This window comes from Prinia subflava, chromosome 8, assembly GCF_021018805.1.
Source record: "Prinia subflava isolate CZ2003 ecotype Zambia chromosome 8, Cam_Psub_1.2, whole genome shotgun sequence".
Taxonomy (NCBI): domain Eukaryota; kingdom Metazoa; phylum Chordata; class Aves; order Passeriformes; family Cisticolidae; genus Prinia; species Prinia subflava.
Window position 1 is genome coordinate 6,589,632 of NC_086254.1, and position 16,805 is coordinate 6,606,436.

At 59.4% G+C, this 16,805-nt stretch overlaps 1 protein-coding gene across 1 annotated transcript in view; it reads right to left on the reverse strand.

The window, feature by feature from the left end:
- The window catches only part of RTN4RL1 (reticulon 4 receptor like 1), a 29,290-nt gene extending 12,982 nt beyond the window's left edge, over positions 1-16,308 (reverse strand). The window contains exon 1 of the mRNA XM_063402602.1: positions 15,906-16,308. Coding sequence (XP_063258672.1) covers positions 15,906-15,918 — 13 coding nt within the window. The 5' untranslated portion in view covers positions 15,919-16,308. The remainder of the gene's footprint in view (positions 1-15,905) is intronic.
- Positions 16,309-16,805: the final 497 nt, after the last annotated feature.

Below are 16,805 nucleotides of genomic sequence, written 5' to 3' on the forward strand. Positions count from 1 at the left end.
GGAAGATGCTGAAGGTTGGTGGTGCCGACGGGCAGCAGCCAAAACATCCGGGCTGGCCACAGCAAGGAGGGGTTTACAGTGAGAAGCAACAGGTTGGGCTGGATGGAGTGATGGGGATGTTCTACCCTCCTCCTCCTCCTCATGTTGTGTTGCTCAAATGCACGTTTTGCAAAGTTAAAACAAATTGTGAAGAGCGGAAATCGGCAGTTTTAAGAGGAAAGAAAAGAAAACAAAAATAAGATCTTGGCAGGAGGATAAAGGCAGGCAACTGAAATGCTCATTAAAACTGAGGGGCCCCATCTCCCTGTCCAAGTGGCCACATCTCTGGAGGCTCCCAGATCCTTTGAAATGCCTTGTCAGACAAAGTCTTTCATCCTACCTGATTCTGGCTAAATTCATGGACCCAGAAATTTTCACTGGAAGCGTGAAAGACAGAGCAACTCCATTCTGACTTTTCGCTTCCCATCTGATCGCTGTTGATACAATTTATTCCTATGACAGCATCTGCTGCTTTCATGGGTTTTTTATTCTGAAGTACAACTCGTCTTTGTTAGTCCCATTTTCAGGCCTTTCATCATTTGAGTCACAACATAAAAGGCATTTAAACACTCCTGCCTTGGAAACCAGGCTGGGAGAGGGTGGGAGCAAGGAGATGCCATGTCTCCCCAGTCCCAGCCCTCCTCTGGCATGGGATGGGTTGTCCTGGTGTGCCACAACCCTTTCGTGCTCCCACGTGCCTCCTGCCAAGGATGGCAGTCATGGGGATGCTGTGGCTCCATTTTGGAGTGATGCTGTGAAATCCAGGTGTGCTTTGAGGTGCAGAGCCCTGTAGACCACGTCTCCGTGGGGACAGCACCTCTCTCACCTACCACTGACACAAGGAGTGTTTCCAGGGGCTCTGTGCCCTCCTCATCAGCCAAACCTCTCATTAGACAACTAATTGCTTTTTGCTCTGCAGCTCCAGATCAGGCTGTGGTGCTCAGCTCTCCATGTCCCTGTGCTCTGGGGTTCTGCCACCCCTCACTGCCACCCACACCCCTCTGCACTCGCCAGGGACACTTGTCCCCACCAGTGCCAGCAGATCCCGCTCTGCCCTGGCATCTGCCGAGCTGCTGGAGGCACCAGGGAGTTCAGAGCTACCCACAGAAAATTGGAGTCTAATAATAGCTCGGTGGTGTTGCACCAGCAGAGAGAGCTGGAACAGCCACGTCTGGCAGGGAGAGGCCACCGCTGGCTGCCTGCGCCTGCCCGGGCTCCTGCCTGCTCAGCTGGAAGAGCAACGCCCTTCCCGGGATCCTCCTCCCCGGCTCCCAGCTCCGCTCCCCCCGTGCCTGACAGACCACTCTGCACACCTCAAGGATTCCCTGCCACAGCAGCGTGGCTCACACCACTCCCCAAACCCCTCCCCGTGCACATGGGGCACGGGGCTCCACACCTGTGACAGGGTTTGGACCACGTGGAAAAGCCACTGGGGGCACAGAATGGGCAGGACTTACCCACCACAGCCCTGGATGAGCCTGACGTGGTGGCCTGTCCCCCTCCTGCTTTAATTCCCCTGCTGTATTTTCCACTCCAGCAGGCATTGCTGGCACCTGAGCATCCTCCAGCAACATCCCTCATCCCACCTGGTGTCTCTCACCCTGGATCCCATCCCTGGTCCCCCAGCTCCCGGGAAAGTGAGCGCAGCTGGAAACTGTGCTGCTGCTTATTGGAATAACCTTTCAGGATTCATTTAGTGCCGCTTGCTTCCACCCCACCTTTCCATCGTCAGCACTTTACTAATTGCAACTTTTAACTCGTTGTGCCCAGGCAGCCCAAGAGCAGCTGCTGCTGTAAGGAATGGGGTCCCTCTGCCCCCCACCTCTCCCTCCTCCTCAAATAAAGGGTCAACCTGGTGAAGTGTGAACACCACACTCACCCCGGCCTGCACGGCCCCGCTCCTGCTCCCAGCTCACCCCACAAGCCTTGGGAAAAGCTCATCCCAGAAGACCACAAATCCCAGGCAAAATCCCAGCCATCACCTGGGAGCATAAATCAGTGCACGGCCGGGCAGGGAAGAGGCGAGAGATCCCGACGGCTATGGGAGCACTGTCTGCCTGAGACTTATTAAATTATGGCTCTCGAGTTCAGCATCTGAGCCTGGCGCGCCGGCAGGGGGGTGGGTTACAGCCCCCTAATTCAATCACGGGGCAGAGGCGATGGCGCGGCTGGTGGGGAAGAGGAGCTGTCGCTGTCAACACGGGGAGAACGAGGCTCCCACAGCCCCCCTGGATGGCTTTGCCCACTGACCCCTCACAGCTGCACCTCCCACAGCACCGGGGATGGCTCCGTGTCACTGTTCAGGGCTGGGGTCTGCTCCTGTGCTGGTGTGGCATCGGTGCCACCTCACAGGATTGCACTGATCCAAGGCCACCTGCATTAAAGGTGGGACATCGCCAGCTCTGCTGCCACGCAGCTTTCTGTCCTAAGAGAAAAGGAGCCAAGAAATGACATTTGCAGGAAACATAGGTGCTTTTTACATAAGTGCAAGAGCAGGGCAGGAGGAAGATGAGCTGCTGTTTCCCAGCTGACACCATGAACCAGCGAGTGTGACTAAAACTTGGGAATGCTCTGCACAGGGGTTCAGGCACTGCAGTGATGCCCATGGCATTGAAACCTCAGGAGATGAGGACAGAGGGACACAATCCCATGGCATTGAAACCTCGGGAGATGAGGACAGAGGGACATAATCGGGCAGGAAAGAGAGGAGAGAGCTGGGAAGGCAGATGCTTTCCCTGAAAGCATTTCCAAGGTCAACGCTTGAAAGTGGAGCAGGGAGAGGATTTGGCTCAGGAGAGGGAGCGGGACCACGCCGGGATGCTCAGTGGGAGGCAGACAAGCGCCCAGCCCCCAAATCACCCAGCCGAGGGTGAGGGAGGCACCCAGACAAGGTCACGGTCCCAGCGGAGCGGCGCGGGAGCTCCGGCTGCGCCGGCTCCTGCCTCCACAGCAGCAAATTCAATCGTGGCAAATAACAGAGTGGAACAAAACCCAGCAAGGCAATAAAACCTCCCGGCGCCTTGTTCACCTGCAGCCTGAGCAGACGGGGCTCACACAGGAGGTGGCACGGCCTCTGCGGGCAGCCTCGTGTCTGGGGAGCCTGGCAAGGGCAGGGAGGGTCTGAAATGGCCCTTGGTGAGCTCCCAAAGGGTGACAGCTCATCCCGAGGCTCACGGGGAGAGGGGCATAGCTGGATTTCTGAGCGAGGGAGAGCTGCTGACTCCTTAAGAAGCGGGGAGGTGAAATCCAATTGTGCAGCATCCATGGCTGCCATTAACCTGTCTGTGTCCTCCCGCGGCCGCCCATCCCTCTCCTCCCAACAGCTCGGGCTGCCCGGCACACGCTGCCCCGGCTGCCCGGGGGTTCTGTGCCTGCCAGCTGCAGAGGCACACACGGCCCTGCCACAGGCTTTTCTCTGCTGCTTCGTGCTGCTTCCAGAAAGGAGAGCTGGCTAAACATCCCCTGGTGAGCTGGGGAGCTGCGGCACTGACTCCTGGAGAAGGAGAAATGGGGGCAGCGTGCGATGGGCAGCTGCAGGAGGAGCTGTGGGGGCAAAGCAGAGCTCCAGGAAAGATAACAGCATTGGACCTCCCTGAAGGAGGGTCCTTAGGACATTCCTTGGGAATACCCCTTGGGCATTCAGCTTGTAGTATCATCTCCACCAAGGGAGGGTTTAGATCCAGGGATCTTAATGGCAGCTTTTGGAAGCGCAGATGGGTTTGTGCCAGGGTTGCACGTTCCTGGAGGAGGTAGCCAGGTGGGCATTAGAGGGGTCTGCACTGCCAGACGTTCAGCTGAGCCCCCTCAGATGTGCCAGCAGTGGCTGACAGGGGGAAAAGGCAGGATCTGGACTCGCTTTGCTCAGCCCCACGCTCTTCCCAGCCCATGGAGAGCAGGCTGGTGGAGAAGGGAAGGGAGAGGAGAGGTGGGGAGCAGGGAGGAGGTGCAGCCAGCCCCACCAACCACCTCTCCTCTCTGCATCCCAGTTCCATTTGCAGATTTATTAAATCGAGAGCCAATTCCAACATAATTTCTTTCAAGCAGCTCCACCTCGCAGGTGTGCGGAATTTATTTGAGATAAAGAAAACCATTACAGAGAGACAGCAATCTTCAAAGACCACCTCGGAGACCTGAGAGAAATAAAAACACTAGCCCGTGCAAATGTGCAATTAAGTTTCAGAATAGTCCTGCTCCATGAAAAGCTCCGTCCCTGCAGAGAACAGGCCTTTAAGGCAATTTTCCCAAACCCTATTCAGCATTCACTCAAAAATGCCTTTTTAAAACAACATGTGATTTTTTTTTTCTCCTCCCTGCTTCACTCCTCCTCCTCCTCCCTGCGCTTGCTCCATCACTTCCAGGTGGGACACAGACAGCTCTGGTGGGGATGTGGTTCCTCCCCATTTGGAGGGGGACATGAGGCACAGGAGGGGCCCCATCCACACAGGCACAGCTCTGTCACAACCTCCAGTCATGTCAGATCCACAAACCAGGAATTTTTAGAGCAAGTCTTGTTATTCAAGGAGACCATGACACCGGCGTGGCCCTGCCTGGGGACAATTTGCCAACTATTCCCAGTTGAAGGATCTTCATATCCCTTATCCATGGGTCATTCTCTGCTTGGTGATTAATTAAAAATGCATAATTAACCTGTGGAACGCACTGCCATGAGGTATCGGGGAGGCCAGGAGCTTAGCGGGATTCGGGGGAGGATTATATGTTTAAATGGATAATGAGAACATCTGGTGGTACATTAACAGGGATGAAGGAGAATTAGGGAGAAGAGCTTGGCCTGCCGCCGGCGCAGGGTGCGGGAGGGCAACCACGGGGCCGGCTCAAGGAGGGCACTGCTGGGCCAGCCCCAAGCCTGGCAGAGACACAAACACACCCCTGCAGCCTTGGGAAGCCTGATTTTGGGAATGAGTGGGTGTGTCTGGGGATGAAGCAGTGACAGAGGTGTCACCACAGGGCTGGTTGCCTTCAGGTTGGGACAGCAGGATGGTCACAGTGCTGCCAGCTCCTTGCCAGAACACCCAACCCAGCAGCCACCTCTTGTCCATGGAGACCAGTGGCATGACCCTGACCCCTGGGGACTCCCTGATAAATCAGCCACGGTGCCCTTAAAACCCCAGGAGAGCATCCATCAGCTGCAGCCCTTCCTGCAGGTGACACCACGCTTGCATGTGCAGTCATCCGTGCTGCTGGTGGCGAGCTCTGAAGTCGTGGCACGCCACCAAGAATCCAAGGGAAGTGCAGGAGACACAAGAACAAGCCTCAGCCAGCCTGGCCATGCAGGGTATCCCAGCCCAAGGGCATGCAGGAGGTTTCTGGGGGTCTCCAGCCTCTGAACAACACGTGGCTTCCAGGACTGAGTGTGGCACACACCTTCTGCCTGTGGCAGAGTCCCTCATCCACCCCAGGCTCCACACAGAATCGCAGACACCACCCTTGCACGGTGGGCACACACCATGTGCTTTGCTTCACTTCCTTCCCCCAGCCTCAGAAGTTTTCTTAGAAAAGCCTGGCAGGCAAAGCCAGCGACTCCGAGAGCGAACTCCGGGCTGACGACAGGATTACTAAATCCCTGTCAGCAAACAGGGCTCAAGCAGCTGCTCTTTTGCATTGTAAATCTGCTGCTCCACCACCAGCACCAACTGATGGCTGTGCAAGGCCTGGGAACCACAACTTCTCGGGGTGAAAATCACTGAGGGCTCTCAGCAAAGTCCCCAGGAACTGGGGTATCCTCAGCTCTCATGGCGCTGCATCACCAGGCTCCTGCTTTGCAGCAGCTTGGAGAAAGAGGGGATGCTCAGTCCTCCCAGCAGGACTCTGGATGCTCTCAATGTCCCTTCACCATTTTTGCCAACAACTCAGCAAGACTGGGCAACCAGAGGGATTTTGGGTGTCGTGGCCCCTCTGGACTCGTTGCTGGTCCCCCGGGACGAGGTGGCTGCAGCACATCGTGCTCAGCCTGCCGAGCACGGCCGGGGCCTGCCAGGCCTGGGGTTAATCTCGTTGTCACACTTTCCCTCCTTCTTGCTGGCTCGGCGCGCTTTGACCCGCTGTGAAATTGTGGCCAACAGCGCTGAATATTTTAAGAGCAGCAATGCAGTGATGGCCGCGCGGCGGAGCAGCAAGGCAGGCCGGGAGCTGGGCTGGGCCCTCACCTCCCCCCCGCCACCACCAACCCATTAGCACAGTTCAGGGAAACCTAAAAAATTCAAAAGACACTGAAATATGCAGCATTTTTTTGCTCTCTCTGGAAATGACGCGCTCCGCTTCCCAGATGCTCCCGAGTAGGACGTTGTAAATAAGAGGTTTTATGACACAGGGGGTGTTGCCAGTGGGGCTGTGGGATGCTGCAAAGCCCAAATTGACACCCCAGTCCCTGTCCTGCCCCTTACTGGGGACAGAGCCATGCTTGGGCTTGGAGCAGACCTGCACTGCCATCAGTGCCCATCCTCAGCAGCGCAGTGCAGCCACTGAAGGAGCTTCCCCTCTCCATCCTTGGCCTCTGCTGGCTGCTCCCTGCCCCTTTTCCCCCGGGCTATCCCCTCGGCGTGTCCCTCCTCCCCTCGGCCGGGCGGGTGGGACGCGGGTGCCGCAGGACCTGACGCAAATACCTGTCCTCAGCACTTCTGCTATCTGGGGCACAGCAGAGCAGCAGCGGTGAGGAATTAAAAAAAAAAAAAAAAAAAAGAAAAAAAAAAGAGCCTTATTTGCATAAACCTCCCAAAAAAGAGGAGCTGGAGCCTGAGTCTGGAGAGCTGGAATATCAGTCAGGGACCACCCCAGCTGGTAGGAAGTGCAATAAGTATTTGGGAAGCATCACCTGGAGCTGGGCACGTTCTGCCACCAGGTCCCTGCATATCCCCAAAGTGCTGCCCCAGGGCTTGACACCCCATCTAGGAGTGACATTGGGACACTTTGGTATTCAGGTCTTAAGAGGGCCAGATTAATCGCCATGTGCTGGATCTGTCACGCACAGGGATATATATTCTTCTCAGAATTTACAAGTAGTTCTGTCTGAGAAATAAACAACTGGAGATAAAAATTACATTGTCACTGTGCAGGTGTGATCGATGGGCAAGACCAGCCCTCAGAGTGGTGGTGAGGTGCCACTGGCACAACCTGCCCAGGGAGTGCCAGCACCTGGGAAATGCCAGAGGGACTCCAGGAAAGGCAGTAGGAGGTACTCCACCAACCCCAGCCTGTTGTGTCTCAGTCCCAAAAGCCAGGAAAAGTGGGAACAGCCACCAAGGCCATCCCCAAGTGAGGTAAATGCCAAACCCTGGAGAAAACAATGCTGGTGATGGGTGACCAGGATGCAACCATGGGAAGATGCCTGGAGCAAAGCAGTCAGCAGCAGAGGGGGCTGCAGCCCCCAGGTCAGCCCCTTGTAAAAGCTTTGTGGGCTCAGTCTGAAGCCCCAAATCCTCTTCTCTGGTGTGTTTCCAAGGTCAGCAATGGGCAAAAGAGAGAGTCAGGCTGGCAGCCACTGAATTCCCCAGGGATGTGAGAGAAGGATTGATGCAGTTTACACCAAGCCTCTTTCTAGTTTGGTTTCTCCTTCATCCTTCTCTGCTTCCCGTGGCTGCATTGCCTTGGCCCGGCTTGTCACGGAGTGACAGAGCACATTGCCTGCTGGGGTCACTCCCTGGGGACGGACAGGCATTGGCTCCCTCACGGTTTAAATCTAAATTCACACTGAAAGCACTAAAAAAGCTCCGCGTGGATCCTCTCCCCAGCCTTCGGCATCCTGAGGAGTCATGACTCGGCTCAGCCTGCCGGGATGGAGATCCCAAAACCATCTGGGGACATCCAGCTGCCCCTGAGGCGGGTGCCTTGCTCCAGGCTGGCACCCAGCAGCTGGTCCAGCAACTGCCTTCAGTCTATTAATAAAGCTGGAGCAGCTGGTGGAGCATCCACCGCGCCAGTCCTCGGGATTTATCCACACTGCTCTGCCTTATCAGCCATGCTTTTCACAAGCACTTAAATTCAGGAGGAAAAGGAAAAAGTGAAATCAGATAGAAATGCAGGTCTGTTTGCTGTTTTCTCCAATGAAATGGTTCTGGGTAAACAGCAGACGCCTTTGATGAAATCCCAGCAGGCTTAAACAATAAAGCTGGTTACAAACTCAATCTGGCGCAGATATCAGATCTGAAATTGTTTCAAAAAACATGTCAACATTTTCTAATGCTGCTGCAAAACTTCCTCGGCACTTTGCCACAAGCTGCATCTGTGACGCAGGACCTGCGCCGCTGTCCCAACTCTGCTGCACTTCCCAGGGGGAGCCCTGCCCTGGCACCTCTGCAGCCCTCTGCTTGCTGGGAGACCCTGAGCTGCAGGAGGATGCTCAGCAGCATCACCTGGGAGGCAGGAGATGCACATTCCCAGCCCCGTGCTCGGGGCACACTGGGTTGTTCTCCAGCTGTAAATGCAGTTCCCATCCCCAGGCACAGCCTGGCTGAGGCTTTGCAGTGCTGGAGGTCTGGCAGTGCTGGGCACCAGGCAGGGTGGGCAACCCTCTCATCACATCCCAGGGATGGAATTCAGCCGTGGGTTCATCCCAGGCACCACCAAGGACAATTGACTTTTCCATGGAAAAACAATCTGCAGAACATTGTGGTGGCAGAGGGGCACAGCCTGGTGCCCCTCCTGTGCTCTGCCTCCTGTGTGCCACCTCTGCATCCTGCTGGGACATCAGGGCAGGGTGAGGCTGCACGGGGATGCACAAGTCCAGCTGAGGGAATGCCTGGCTGGGGACAAAGCTTGGTCCCTCTCCTACACCTCTGGCACAGGCTGGTGGGCACAACAGGGACCATCCAGCGCAGGGTCAGGGTGACAGGAAATCTGGCAGCTCCATTGGTGTTGGAGTGACAGGGACCATCCAAACTCAGAAAACATGTGGAGCTAGAGTGAAATGAGGCAGCTCCTGCGCTGGCACTGCCAGGACCAGCCTGCCAGTTACCTGGCACTGGCACTTCCCAAACTCTGTCAGCACCTGGGGTCTCTGGAGGACAGCAGGGGATGCAGCTGAGGGGGTGAGAGGCTGAGGAGGAGGAGGAGGCACACCTGCTCACACCACAAACACAGACACTGCCTTGGCTCTGGTTAAAAAGCCAGCTCTAAAGGTGTTTGGGGTCTCCCAAAGTCTCCCACCTCCATCCATGAGGGATCTGTTCCATGAGTGTGAGAAGACACACCCATCCCCTGTTGGATCCATCCCTACACACAGCCTGGGGAAGCCCCCAGCCTGGAGCTGATGCCTGACACAGCTCATGCCCCGTGTGGCTGTGATGGAGCAGCAGAACCTTCATCCCTCCCAGGAACTGGAAACGACAAAGGGGACGCAGGAGAGGAAAAACGGGGCACAGGGAAGAGGATGAGGAGGGCAGGCAGCGCTGGGGGGTGCAGGGGGCCAAGCCTGAGCTCCAGAGCTGCGCAGGGGATGTGGCAGACCTGACCCCTCTGCAGAGGTTGCCTTTGCCATCGATCCCTGTTGCACTCAGGCTCATTAGGGCCGGGGAGCTGCTGCGAGCGGCTGCTGGAGGAGACAGACGGGGGGAGCGCTCGCTGTGGCTCCCTGGATCGTATTAAATATTTACTTTGTTTTGTTTTGTTTTTCCCAGCTATATTGATCAGAGATGGAGTGGGGAGCTGGGGGGGGGTGGAGCAAGGGGGTGCTGCTGGATGCTGGCAGGGAAAAGCAGAGGCAACGACTGAGCTGGGAAACGGGGACAGACCCTGTCAGGGCGTTCCCGAGGGAACGTCACCTGCTCTCCCACGGGACATCCAGGGCTGTCACCCTACAGGGATGCTCTCCTCAGAGCCATTCATCCCCTTCAGGGTCGGGACAGGCATCACCAGCACACGGGGGGTGCAGTGGGGCAGCCTCCACTCCCCATCCCACCCCATCCCCGTCTCGAGGGATGCAGGATGGGGGGGATGCCCAAGATGAAAGCACCTCGGGGTATCCCGAGCTTGGGGCATCCCCCCACCCCGGGCCGGGAGGGGCCCCCGCATCCAGGCTGGGCCCCGGGAGCGGCCGCGCAGTCGGCACTGTTTCTATTTCGAGAGGAGCTCTACTGGAAAAGGAACAAAAGCCGAGGGAAGCTATAAATAGCCGCCTCCTTCACACCAGCGCCTCCTCCGCCCCAGCATCCCGAGGCCGGGGGGGTCCCGCAGCCTGGCCCGGGCTCAGCCCCACCGCCAAACCCCCTCCGCGTCTGCGAGCCAACATCTCCATCTGAAAACCAGAGGGAATAATCAGCCTGGGAATATCTGCCGCCGAAGCAGAACCGGCTCTGAGCAGCGGTTTGCCAAGTTACCCGGCGGCTCTGCCGAGCCACAGCCCCGTTCCCCGGGGGATTTGACGCTGCCCAGCCGAGCTCTGCACCCAAAAACACCCCGCGGGGATGGATTCCACCACCTGGGGATGGTCCTCTTGTCCCTGGCCCTGCCTGCGACTGGCAGGGAGCAGGAAGAGCCGAGTGGCTCGGGCAGACCTACTTTCAAGGCTTTAATCCTTTTTGCTTAAAGAATCTTTTTTTTCTCTCTCTCTCTCCCTTCTCTTTCTTTTTTTCCCTTTCTTTTCCTTTCCGCGCGGCAAAGATGGGGTCTGATCAGAGGAGAGACGCAGGGAGCTGACAAGCTGCGGCGTACGGAGAGAAAGGAGAAAGAAATACATATTTATTACCCTCAATTATTAAAAAATAGATAGCAGCAGATCTTAGGCCCTGGCAGAGGCACTGCAGAGTCGTTTGTCTGAGGACTATTTTGTTTTTTAAATTCCATTGAAATTATAATACGCTGGGCTTGTTAGCACAAACACCCCGGCACATCCCTGCCGAGGGGGGATCATCCCAGCCCCTCTGCTGGCTCCAGTGTGCTTCCCGCAGGGCGGCTGTACCCAGCACCCGATGGGATGCCGAATTTGCAGGCAGTGGGGAGGGAAGGAGGGAGGCTCAGGGAGGCAGGAGCTGGCAGCGGATGCAGCCTTTGTCCCACTCTGCCTTCGCCCCGCGGGGATTTGAAGGGCTCTGCCCAGTGCAAGCACATCCCAAATGCACACGGATACCCAGCTGGGGGAAGATCTCACCCAGGACAAGATCTCACCCAGGTCACGTCGGGCCAAAAAGCCCCGTGACATTCTCTGTGCCCAAGGACGGGCTTTGCACCCCTCGGGTGGCACCGTGGGGGTGCCACGGTGGTCACGGGGATGGGGTTTCCCCAAGCAAACCAATGCAAACGCTGGTGCAAATGCAGCTGGAAAAAAAAAAAAATAGAAAGCGGTTCCCAAGTGCGGCACACGGGGCTGGCGGAGCCGCTGGCACCTCCCCTCCGCTTGCAGGGCTGCTCCGTAAGGAGCCCTGCCAGAGCAGCAGCAGCCAAATTCCCTCCCACCGCTGCTCCCCGGTAAACAGCGGCTGCATCCTGCCCGTGTGAGGGCGATGCCGGGACTCGGGGAGCACGTGGAGCACCTCTGCCACCCTCCAGCTCCAGCACCGCGCTCTCCCCTCACACGGGATGTGTTTGGATGTGCTGGACCACCGTGGATCTGCTGTGCCATCACCTCTCCAGGGCCAAATCCCGCTGGCCGTGAGAGACGCAGCCGTGAGAGGAACCAGCTTTTGGCACCGCGAGCCACCAGAGCGGCCACGGCTCCCCCAGCCCGGGCAGGAGCATCGCTAAAAGCTGCTCACCAAAGCTGGGCCAGCTCCAAGCTGCCGTGCCGGCTCCGAGCCGCCGTGCCAACAGCACCGGGAAGCAAAGCAGCCAGCGGGCACATATGCTGTTAAAGAGGAAAAGGAGCTTTCGACACCAAATGGAGCATTTTCCGCTTAACAGCCCCCAATCCTAATCTGCGCAAAGAAGATTGCCCCCCGCATCTTCCCGTCCTGCAGCTGCCGCTCGTCCTGCCCGCACTTTTAACACCCGTCAGCACGTGCCCTCGGCAGGAAAAGCGGGAGAAAGACCGGCCACTGGGAAAACAGGCGATGCCCAGCGCTGGGCTCACCTCCTTTGTCAGCACTGAGCCGCCGCCGTTTGCCATCAGTAAAAATAATATTCCTAAAAGTGTCCCCCTCTGATTGCCGGGCGGCAGGCAGGGCTGCGGGTTTCCATGGTGATGCTGTTCCGCAGGGACAGTGCGGGGGGATCGGTGGGATTGGTGCTTCCTTGATTTGGGAGATGGGACGTGGTGTTGACATCCGGAGTGAGGACAGCACCGGCCCTGCTGCTGGCAGAGGATCCTGAGGCTGAGCCAGCTCCTTCCACCTTGGATTGGAGCAGTGTCAACCAAAATAGCAGGGGAGGAGCGGCCTTGCTGGAGAGGACACGGATGCTCCTGTGTGGCAGTGGTGCTCCTGCACCCCTGCCCGTGCCAGCACAAGGATCTCCAGCTCCTCCTCACTGAACCCCACCAGGATCCTGCTTGCTCCTGGCCTCATGGCTCTCCCTGCAGCCTCCCACTTGTTGCCTCGGCTTTTAAATCAGACTCCAGCCTCCTTCAGTGGGTTCTGAACAAGGGCATCACCTCGCCCATCCCAACCTGCTGGGAACCCAAACAACAGCCACCACTGCTTGGGGTGTGGGTACCTGTGCTGCTGCTGCTCCACCAAAGTGCTCTGCAAACACAATCTGCTCTTAATAACCCAAGTCTCTACTGATTGTGGCTGAACCCTGGAATTGCACTTTGCAAACAAAGCCCAAGATTTTGGCTGTTTGGGGAAGACTGGAGCAGCTCCCTGGGGTGGGGATGAGCAGCAATGTCACTCAGGGGTGCCCCAATGTGGGGACAGGCGGTGCCCGTGTGACGTGGGGCTGAAGTGGCCGTGTCCTACGTCACTCCTCTGCAAGGGGGGCTTTGCCTCTACACTCCCACAGGGGCACTGCCAGGAGCAGGGGACACCCCAACAGGAGACAGCCCTGGTGACACCTGCCCACCACCACATCCCTCCAGGCTCCCAAACTTCCCTGCGTGGGTTTTGCCTTCAAACAAGATTTTGGCTCTTGCTGTCAAAACCCATCAGCGCTCCAGCAGTTTCCAGAAGCCCAAGTTCCTGCCTGGCCCCAAGGCAATGACATCCCACTTGTGGCCCCATCCTGCACACTATGGAGCCCCACTGCCCCTGCTGCCGGCCTGTGCCGCTGGCTCCAGCACTGCCCGGTGCTTCAGGGAAAGATGGGTGTGAAATCATGCTGGGAAAATGCATATTTTCACATCTCCCCAGCAGGTTCACTGTTGTTTTTAGGGCAGCGCTTCGAGGCCACCTGGAGTGTCACCCACAGCCTCCGGCACCCAGATGGGACTGCGGGGCATGGGGTGTGGCATTTTAGGCAAAAGGTGGGAATAACATCCAGCCAAGTGTGGCCACGGCTCTGGCCCTGCCAGGCCCCATCAGTGCAGGTCACCGAGCACCCACAGCTCCTTTGCATCCCGCCTCCGCCTCCAGGTCTAGGCAGGTCTCATCTGCTGAGCCCTCCTCACTGCCCCCAGCACCACCGCAGGGACAGCCTGGGCCGCATCCTGACCCCCTCCCTTGCTTCACCGGGCACAGAGAGCTTGTGGCTTCCTATCAGCTCTTTAGGAAATTAAACTTTTATAAGCAGAAAGGTTTCTGGGCTCTTGGCTCCCCGGCGCAAGAACCGCAGTCCAGCCTGCGCCTGCACCCTGCCCACTGACTGCTGCCCTGGCAGGGAGGGACGGAGGCTGGACGCCCCGTCGATGGGATGAGCGATGGAAGGGACAGGGATGTGGCTGCCCATGACCTTGGTGTCATCCTTGACCTGGAAATCTCCTTCTCCTGCATCGCCAGTATTGCACTCCTGCCTGCGGCTGCCTGCGGCCACCTCTCACAAGGCTGTGACACCCTCACCCGGGATGGAGCTGCACCTCACATTGTCACCCACTGCCACCCCACCAACAGCATCCCACTGCACAGAATCCACCCCGAATCCCACCAGTGACTCCACGGATGAAACTCATGGGGCACAAGAGGCCCAAAATGCCCCCAGGAATGGCAGCACTTGCCCGGCCATGCTGCCACCATCCTGCTGCAAACGACTCTGCCCGTGTGGCACTGCGAGCAAAGCTGTCCCCGCGGAGCTGCTTCCCTTGGAGGTGTCAACCACAGCACAGCTCCTGCTGCCTCAAGCCCAGCCTCAAGCCTGGTCCCCAGCAGCAGGACGTGGAAGGCGGTGGCAGTGCCACCATCAGCCCGCGCTGCCACCCACCAGCACAGCCTTGCGTTGCCACCATCCCCGATAAAACCAGCCTCCCCAGAGCCCTGCAGAGGGGTTTGGCCCCAGCCCAGCCAAACAGCTGCAGCTGTCCCCTTGTCCCCTTGCCTCACATGTGGGATGTTCCCTCCACACCCCACATGGGGCAAATGCAGGGACTCCCTGCCCAGGGACACCTGGGCACGGTGAGGCAGGATGGAGGCCTCCTCTAACTGCCTGTTGAATTATTCAGGAACGGTATTAACTTATAAATGAGTGTGTTTGACTGATTTTGTGGTTGATGTACAGATAAATTCTAATGAAAGACAGCTACAAGATTTTAAATTATTAATTAGACTGCCACTTAACAAAGCCTATTTGGCACTCTATTTCCTTGCTTAACAAGACAAAAACTTTAAGAATAGGTTTTGCTTTAGCCCACAGGCTCTTCAATTTGCATTTTGTTTTTCTAGCTCCACAAATGAAAGCTGTAGATCTTGACCTTAACAGGCTACCCCTGGTGGGATCCAACCCTGTCAGCAGCCTCGCTGCCTGCCTCCACCTCAGGCTCCCAGCTTCCCAGCCTGGATGATGCCTTTCTTCCAGCCGGCAGCACCAGGGCTGGGAATCAAGGCTGGAAACCGGGATTGCTCCAAAGGCTTGGGGTTTATTCTCAACTCATCCAGCCGGGTTGGGTTAATACGCCAAACAAAGCTGAAGCGGGAGCCACAGAAAGGAGCATCCGAGTGCGAGGCCCCACAGCCGCAAGGTGACATTTCCCCCAGCGGGAAAAAGCATCCCTGGGGTGGCAGCAGGGGCTGTGCCCTGCCTGGGGGTCCATACCCCAATGCCAGGGGCTGCACACACAGTGTTGGCACCTTCTCCACTGCCCGAGCCTCGTCGGAGAGGGGCATGTGCTGCTGGTGGCGAGGGCTGGGCCTGGGGCTCTGTGGCCGCCCCCTTCCCTGGGGCATGGGACAGCAGTGGGGGGGTCCAGCCGAGGTGCCCCCGCATGTCACCGCTGTCCCCTGCATCTACCGGGACTGGCTCCAGTGCAGCGGGGCCGGGGGTCCTGCCCCGACCCCCCACCGTCCCGGACCCCCCGGGAGGGCCAGCTGCTCCCCTCGCTGTGATGTCACAAAGCTCCCCGATGATGTCCCAGGCTGTTGCCATGGAAATCGCGTGATGTCACAGCGGAGCGATTCTCCTCGGGGGGGGCCGAACGGGACGGCTCACCCCAACTTCCCCGCCGAACCCCCCGCGATCCCCGGCGAGCTCCGTTTGCCGTTCCTTCTCCCTGAGGGACGAGCACCGACACCCCCCCGCGCCCGCCGCAGCTCCGCTGCCTCCGGGACCCGCCGTACCCCGGTGCCCGCGGGACCCGCGGCGTCCCCGGTCCTGCGGGACCCGGCGCCTGCCCTGCCTCCCTTCGCTCCTCCCGGTCTCCCGCCTCCCCGCCGCGCTGCGCTCCCGCCGGTGCCGCTCCCCGGGGGGTGCCCGAGCCTCGGTGGCGGCGCCGGTAACGCGGTGGCGGCGGGGGGCGCCCGGCGGCGCGGCCCCAACTTCGGCGGGGAGACAAACTTCGGGGCCGGCCCCGCTGCCCCCGGTGCCCGCGGCACCCGGTGCCCTCCCGGTGCGGTGCTCACCTTGGCGGAGCATCTTGGAGCCGGGGCGGGCGCGGTCTCCCGGCGGCGGCGGCGGCGGCGCTCAGAGCCTCGGGCGCGGCGGCGGCGAGCGGTAGCGGCGGCGGCGGCTGCTGCTGTACCGGGAACGAGGAGCCGGAGCCCGGGCGAGCGGCCCCCGCGGGGGCATGGCGGGCCGAGCCGCAGCGGCACCGGGGAGCGCCGGCCCCGGAGCACCGGGGAGCGCCGGCCGCGCCTCTGCCCGCCGCGCGTCCCGCCGCCGGCTTTTAGGGGGGAGCCGCCCCCTCGGGGCTGGGGCCGCTGCCGCCCCCCACCCCCTCGGGCAGAGCCTATAAAGAGGTGCCCGGTGCCGGTGCCGCGCTGCCTGCAGCGGCGGGCAGGGCTGGGCAGGGCGGGGCGGGGCAGCGACGGGGCGGGCAGGGCTGGGCTGGGCCGGGCTGGGCTGGGCTGGGCGAGCCCCCCCCGGGCCCCCCCTTCCACCGCCGCCGCCGCCTCTCCCGCCTCCCGTGGACAGTTCGTGAAAGTGCCGCTGCTCCCGTTCCCCGCGCCGCCGCCCTCCCTCCGCCCCACCGGGGGGTACAGCCCGGCGCCGCCCTCCCGGGGCTCTGCGGTCCCCCCGGGACCGACTGTCACCCCCGGCACATCGTTGTCCCCTCTGCCGTCGTCGTCCACACGGTGCCCCGTTACCGCACCGAGGCTCCGCCGCGCCGCCCCGCGCCTGCCGTGGTCACGGCTGTCCCCGCTGTCCCGCCTGCCCAGCACCGTCCCTGCCGCTCCCCGGGGACCCGCTGTCCCCTCGGCCCCTTATTGTCCCCTCTGCCTGTCGTGTCGTGCCGGGATGCCGCCGTCGATCCGGGTCTCTGCTGTCGGCGTTGTCCCCGCCGCCCCGGCACGGTCCCAGCC